This window comes from Engraulis encrasicolus, chromosome 4, assembly GCF_034702125.1.
Source record: "Engraulis encrasicolus isolate BLACKSEA-1 chromosome 4, IST_EnEncr_1.0, whole genome shotgun sequence".
Lineage (NCBI taxonomy): Eukaryota > Metazoa > Chordata > Actinopteri > Clupeiformes > Engraulidae > Engraulis > Engraulis encrasicolus.
The window spans coordinates 1,453,857-1,461,120 of NC_085860.1; the positions used below are offsets into that span (position 1 = coordinate 1,453,857).

At 44.2% G+C, this 7,264-nt stretch overlaps 1 protein-coding gene across 1 annotated transcript; it reads left to right on the top strand.

The window, feature by feature from the left end:
- The first annotated feature begins 1,850 nt into the window (after positions 1-1,850).
- LOC134446630 (CD59 molecule (CD59 blood group)) lies at positions 1,851-6,797 on the top strand. The gene is made up of 3 exons (XM_063195936.1): positions 1,851-2,196; positions 3,781-3,885; positions 4,740-6,797. The coding sequence occupies exons 1-3, from the start codon at positions 2,139-2,141 to the stop codon at positions 4,937-4,939; spliced, it is 363 nt and encodes a 120-aa protein (XP_063052006.1). The 5' UTR covers positions 1,851-2,138; the 3' UTR covers positions 4,940-6,797.
- Positions 6,798-7,264: the final 467 nt, after the last annotated feature.

A 7,264-nucleotide genomic window follows, 5' to 3' on the forward strand; every position in this document is an offset into this window, starting at 1 on the left:
TCGCTCATTCTCTCTCTCTCTCTCTCTCTCTCACTCTCTCTCTCTCTCACACACACACATGCACACACACACACACACACACATTCACACACACACACACACTGTGAGCATCTCCACTGTAAAAGCGGACGCCTATATTGGGTTAAGGGTCACATTCGAGGCCACAGAGCAAACCAACACACACCCTCACACATGCACATCACATGCAGACAGGCACAAATACATGCCAACACACACACACACACACACACACACACACACACACACACACACGCACACACACGCACACACACGCACACACACGCACACACACGCACACACACGCACACACACACACACACACACACACACACACACACACACACACACACACACACACACACACACACACACACACACACACACACTTCCCATCCACCGATCACCATCCCTCCAACAGCCAACCATCAACTCCCCATCACTCTGTATATTTGCAGATTTGGTTCTGGTGTGCAGTATGTGGCTTTTCATGTGTGTGGTGGGTATGTTTGGAATAAGGGATGCAGCATGCTGTGTATGTTCAATGCACACGTAGTAGTGCATCTGTGCATCAAGTATCTGGTTTGCAGTAAATATGTATGTACACATAAATGTGTAAATGTACCTTGTTTGGTTTGGTTGTGCATTTTTATGTTTTGCAGTTGGGTCTCTGCGTGTATGAGTATGCACATGCGCATGCATCTGTGTATGTGTGTGTGTATGTGTAGTATGTGTATGTGTATGTGCAGTATGTGTATGTGTAGTATGTGTATGTGTATGTGTATGTGTATGTTTATGTGTATGTGTAGTATGTGTAGTATGTAGTATGTGTATGTGTATGTTTATGTGTAGTATGTGTATGTGTATGTGTATGTGTATGTGTATGTGTATGTGTATGTGTATGTGTATGTGTATGTGTATGTGTATGTGTATGTGTATGTGTAGTATGTGTATGTTTATGTGTATGTGTAGTGTACACATATTGCATATGTAGGCTATATGTGTTAGTTGCACTCGGTTTGCTGCATGTGTATGTGTATGTGTATGTGTATGTGTATGTGTATGTGTATGTGTATGTGTATGTGTATGTGTATGTGTATGTGTAGCCTATGTGTATTTGTACTGTATGTGGTGTGGTTGGGTTACCCAGAGTTTGACTTGTTGCATATGTAGGCTATATGTGTTAGTTGCACTCGGTTTGCTGCACGAGTATGTATTTATGTGTATATGTGTGTCAGGACTTTATACTGGCACCTGTCAACCAGCCAAATGCTGGTAAATCTGGGCTGTGGCTAGTAACAATTTCAGTCTCACCAGCCACTTTGGCAGGTAACTTATTCTTTGGTGTGACAAGTCATGTTAGTTGCATCAATTGTTTGTAAAATGCAAGAATATGACAGCAAAATGACAGCAATACTATGGCTAGCAGAAAGGCAGAATGGCTAGTGACTCTGGAAAAACACTAGCCACAGTGGCCGGCAAGCAAAAAAATGAAAATCAAGCCCTGATGTGTGTGGGAAACTGGCAGGCTCCAAGTCAGGCGGCAGGTTACTGGTGGGGAGGGCAAGGATGGAGGGTGGACGAAGGAGAGGGGAGAGGGGAGGGGTTGGGTCCTCACACAGAGCCTTTGTGGCTGGGCTTGGCTGCTTTAATGGGCTCTTTCAGTACCTCCCTCCCTCTGCCCCCCCCCCTCCCTCTGCCCCCTCTCTCTCTCCCTCTCCCTCTCTCTCTGTCTCACTCTCCCTCTATCTCTGTCTCTCTCACCCTCTCTCTCTCTCTGTCTCTCTCCCACTCTCTCTCTCTCATCCTCTCACTCTCTCATCCTCTCTCTCCTTCTCTCTCTCTCTCTCTCTGTCTCAGAGCCTTAGTGTGGCATACTGGATTGAGTTCACCCGTGAAGCTGCCCGCGCCCGTGCCACCCTGTGCAGCAAGAAGGAGATTATTATGATCATCAATCTCAGATTATAATTTCTGGGCAGGATAAGTGAGCCAACTCTATCTCCATTGGAATAATCGGAATCAGAATCGGAATCAAGACTTGGAATCGGACTATTTGGAGTTCTGATCTAATTGGACTTGGGTTGGAGTCGGATGTGCTGAGGAGGTGTGTTTGTGTAAAGATGAGCTCGTCGTCTGCTGTGTGGTGTCTCGTGCTACTCGCTACCAGCCTCTCAGTTGGTGAGTTTTCTGAACACACACACATGCACACGCACAGAAAACACCTCACACACACACTTTCATTTCCTCACAAACTTTCACTTGGCAATAAACATCCATTCTATTCCTCACACACACACATGCACACTTCTCCTCTACACACACATATGTAATGCGTCACACATCTCACACTCCCGCATGCACATCACTTATTCCACTCTAACACACTGCTCTCTCTCACACACACAATTCATCATACACACACACACACACCTCTCCCTACTTCCCCACTCACACACACAAATCACATCACACATGTGTCATCACATCACACGCCACAGACGCACGCACGCGCACACACACACACAGGCACACACACCACTTACTCCGTAAACATTGCGTGCCTCTCAGACAGACATCACACACCACACACACAGACCTCTCTTACCCTATAAACACTGCGTTCCTCTCTCACACACAAACGTCTCTCTCTCTCTCTCTCATTCACTTCCACTTTGCTGTTGTCCTCCTGTCCCCTGCTCCCTGTGCCCTGTAATTGGCTTCTAGGAAGTGCATTAAGTGCATTAAGTGCATTGGCATTACCAAAGATTTCCTGGCGGCTTAGTATCCAACACGTTTGCATGTACACATATAGACCAGCCAGACGAAATACACTCATTTGAAAATGTGCCAGTGAGGATTGCGGTGTGTGTGTGTGTGTGTGTGTGTGTGTGTGTGTGTGTGTGTGTGTGTGTGTGTGTGTGTGTGTGTGTGTGTGTGTGTGTGTGTGTGTGTGTGTGTGTGTGTGAATGAGACAGAGAGCAAGAATGAAAGAGAGGGAAGAGATACAGGTAGTATTGTTTCTAATGATTGCATGTATTATGGTGTACAGCAATTTCTACTGCAAGTGAATGCTGCTGGGTGTGCGCCATGCTGCGCATGCACATGCTTTTGTCTCTCTCTCTCTCTGTATGTGTGTATGTGTGTGTGTATGTGTGTATGTGTGTGTGTGTGTGTGTGTGTGTGTGTGTGTGTGTCTGTCTGTGTGTGCGTTTGTGTGTGTGTGTGTGTGTGTGTGTGTGTGTGTGTGTGTGTGTGTGTGTGTGAAAGAGGGAGAACAAAAGACGGTGCTGTCTGAATGTGTTCATTATGTTGCAATGGGTGTGGTGGCATGACTTGTAATCATACACGTGATTCATTTAATGAATTAGGCCTAATCATTGTGTAATAGCAAGTGTCTTATTGTAAAACATTACTTTGTACAAAGTGTGGCCCTCAATAGACTTAAAGTGGTCTGTGAGGGGATTTCTGCAAAGATAGTCACAGTTTCCAAGGTAATTAAGCGACGGCATAGTTTGTGAAATGCATTGTTTGTCAAGGTTTCGGCCATTTTTAGAAGGATAAACGTATCTAAACTTGCTCTTGCCCTAAATTACAACAATAAAACATAATTTATATATACATAACAACGAGTGATCTGCATCCAAATTTGATCTGCCGTATCTAAAACTTCAGCGTGTCAATTCAGTAGTCCTTGGTCTGAAAACGTTTGATTAACACTGTTGTAAACTGCTAATTGTGTGTGCGTTGGTGTTCTTGTGCTAGGCCACGCGTTGCGCTGCTACCGCTGTCATGGCTACAGCACAGTCAACTGTCAGAATGAGCAGGAGTGCAGCTACGAAGACTCCTGTCTGTCCCTGAGCGAGAAAGGTACACACGCACGCACACACACGCACGCAAGCACACACACACAGTCTCTCTCTCATACTCCTGTCTGTCCCTGAGCGAGAAAGGTACACACGCACGCACACACAGTCTCTCTCTCATACTCCTGTCTGTCCCTGAGCGAGAAAGGTACACACGCACGCACACACAGTCTCTCTCTCATACTCCTGTCTGTCCCTGAGCGAGAAAGGTACTATAGGCCTACTACTGCACTACTACCACACACACACACAGTCTCTCTCATACTCCTGTCTGTCCCTGAGTGAGAAAGGTACTATACTACTGCACTACAACTACTACCACACACACACACACACACACAGTCTCTCTCTCTCATACTCCAGTCTGTCCCTGAGCGAGAAAGGTAGCCTACTACTACTCATGCATGCACTGACACTACTACTACTACCACACACACACACTCTCATACTCCTGTCTGTCCCTGAACAAGAACGGTACTACTACTAACGCACGCACGCACGCACGCACACACACACAGGGCCACTGACAGCTTTGACTGGGCACGGGACAAAATCATCTGATGAGGCCCCGCTCTAAATGCACACCATGTTATGAGAACCCATTTCTGGGCCCCTTCTCTGCCTGGGACAACTGACCCCCTTGTCCTCCCCTGTCAGCTTCCCTGCACACACACACACACACACACACACACACACACACACACACACACACACACACACACACACACACACACACACACACAGTACTCTCTCTCTCTCTGCTCTCTGTAGTTTCCCAGTTGAGCTTTCACTTTCACTTCACACACCTTCACTCTCTCATCTGTGCTGTACTGTACTGTGTCCTGTCTTGCGTTTCAGGTGGCAAGACCATCCGCCGCTGCATCCGCTACACAGACTGTGACAACCTGCGTCTGACTCAGATGTTCCCCTCAGTAGACGGCTTCAACTACCGCTGCTGCAGTAGCAACCTGTGCAACAGTGCCGCCCTGGGGGCCCGGAGTGCACCTGTGCTCCTCATGGGGGCCCTCTCCCTCCTGCTCTGCTGCTGGCTACTGTGAGGCACTGTAAAAAATGAAAAGTTCCCTGAAGAGCCCTCTGTTGGCCACTGTGGGGGAAACCCACACACAAAAAAACCTTTTCCGAGCAACCTAAAAGTTCACAGAAGAACCCATAGATGATAAATTGGTTCTTTGAAGGTTTTCTTGAAGCTTCCTCAGAGAACCAAGGAACCTTAATTGCCCTTTGAAGGATCTTCTATTCTTCCACCTTGCGGTTCTTCCCAGAAAGTTAGCGGTTCCCCCACAGTGCTACTGAAGGCTCTTTGTGGAATTTTTACTTTTTTTTACAGTTTGGAACACCGGAGCACTGGAACTAGCTCCTCAATGGACGTCTGTGCTGCTAGAACAGAATGCACTGAGTCAGTCGCCATTGCGCTTTGGGCTCTCGGTGTTGCATCATGTGTGATTGGCACTGAGGGTAGTGCATGGTTGTATCCTAAATATCCACTTGTTGACTGCTCCCTACGTTTTGATCCCTACATAGTGTCTTATGTAAGGAATGGGTTAACATGTCTGATTCAGCCCAATACATGTGCGATTGGCCCTGAGCATAGTCCATTTGTGACTGCAGAGATATCTGTGTGGTGTCATGCTAGGTCATGACTTGGTAACATTTTCTATGAAGTTTGTATGAATTAAGACTAAACACATTCATAAAGGCTTATGAGCTTAATAATAGTGGTTGAAACAAACGTTAATAACTGTTTATGCATGCTCATGACTGCACTCATAATTGTGCACTATATTAGCATGCCTGTCACTTGAATTGGATTTATGTGTATAAATAGTTACTTAATGATTCATTAATTATTATGAGCCTTTATGAATGTCTTTGTAAATGTTTGGTCATAAGGATGATTATTAAACTTCGTGGAAAGTTTTACGTCCATACCATCTATCTTATTTCAAAGCTCATATTGTCAAAAGGAAAACTAACATTGTTCAGTGATTTCAATATTATTGTAACTATATGCACCATTGATGATAATTTTAGCTTTTGTCATAAGTTTAACATGTGGGTTTTTTTCAGCACACCTCTGCTGGTAGGTGCACAGGAGATGGCCCATAGGTCACTCATCAGAAAATTTGAACACAGATCATTTCGCTATTTGCATTTCAGTCCTAGACCTTCATCCATCGGGTAAATGTACCTGATGAAGGCCTAGGACAGAAACGTTGTGTACGAAAGAAAACAGCGAAATGATCAGTGTGCAGACGTCCCCCCCCAAATTGTCTGATGAGCTATTATCATAAGAACATGGACTATTTCTGATAATGAAGCCATTTAATTTCATTAAAACAACTAACGCTGAAAAATCGTAGCCATTCATGGTGTGGTACTGTTTGTTCAAGACATTGTAAATAACAGAATAAAAAAAAGATTATTTGTAAGAACAATTATGTGGTGATATGTCTGCATTCTCATGACTATATAGCCTTCTAGCTGCACACAATTCTCTGTGATCTTGCATTTACCCACTCAATGTGAGTTCAAGTCAATATCGTTCCTCCAGTCGCTTCCTACGTCCTCCGGCCTCGTGCCCCTGTGTCGCCCCTCCTCCCTCCCCTGTAGGTAACAAAGAAGGAATTAAAGCAAAACGGTGGACATTTTTGGAAATAAGATTATTTCATAATTAAATGTTTGAGTTGTACCGTTCTCCTGTACTTTTACGTTCTCTGAGTATGGCAGTGCAAATTGAGAATGAGGAGTCTCTACAACTGAAATCCTTTTTGTGCATTTTCCCATAACAGAACTGCATTTGACCATTGAGATCATTTGGACAGACACAAACAGGCAGAGTCAGTCTGAAGAAGACTTCAATGATCGAAACGTACAAACCCCAACTCCGGTGAAGTTGGGACGTTTGGTAAACAGTGAATAAAATCAAAATGCTATCATTTTCAAAACATTCAATCTATTCATTAGATGGAGAATAGTGAAAAGACAACATATTGAGTGTTAAAACCGAGAAAAAATATTGTTTTGGAGGACATATGAAGAGTTCAGATGCAAAACCCCCTAAGTGCCTTTTCAGAAAACAATCTTAATTCATTTTTATTTAATACACAGCCATCAAAATTGCATATTTTTCTATTTCATTTATGTAATATAACTATTTATATGTATTATCAAGTACATAAATGTAAACCAAACCAACAACAGGGTTCTCTAAAAATATAGAAGTGCAGGTCTTCAGAAATGGAGTTAGGGGGTTTTGCATCTGAACTCTTCATATGTACTCATTTCTAATTTCATAAATTCAACACGTCTCAAAAGAGTTGGGACAGGGACAATAAATGGCAGCAAATGTCGAGGAACACTAA

What these genes read in the sequence shown, in the direction of transcription:
- LOC134446630 (XM_063195936.1), top strand. Translation starts at nt 2,139, where the DNA reads ATGAGCTCGTCGTCTGCTGTGTGGTGTCTCGTGCTACTCGCTACCAGC. An exon ending in CGCTACCAGCCTCTCAGTTG is followed by an intron (nt 2,197 to 3,780) that starts GTGAGTTTTCTG and finishes TTCTTGTGCTAG; the next exon opens with GCCACGCGTTGCGCTGCTAC. An exon ending in TCTGTCCCTGAGCGAGAAAG is followed by an intron (nt 3,886 to 4,739) that starts GTACACACGCAC and finishes CTTGCGTTTCAG; the next exon opens with GTGGCAAGACCATCCGCCGC.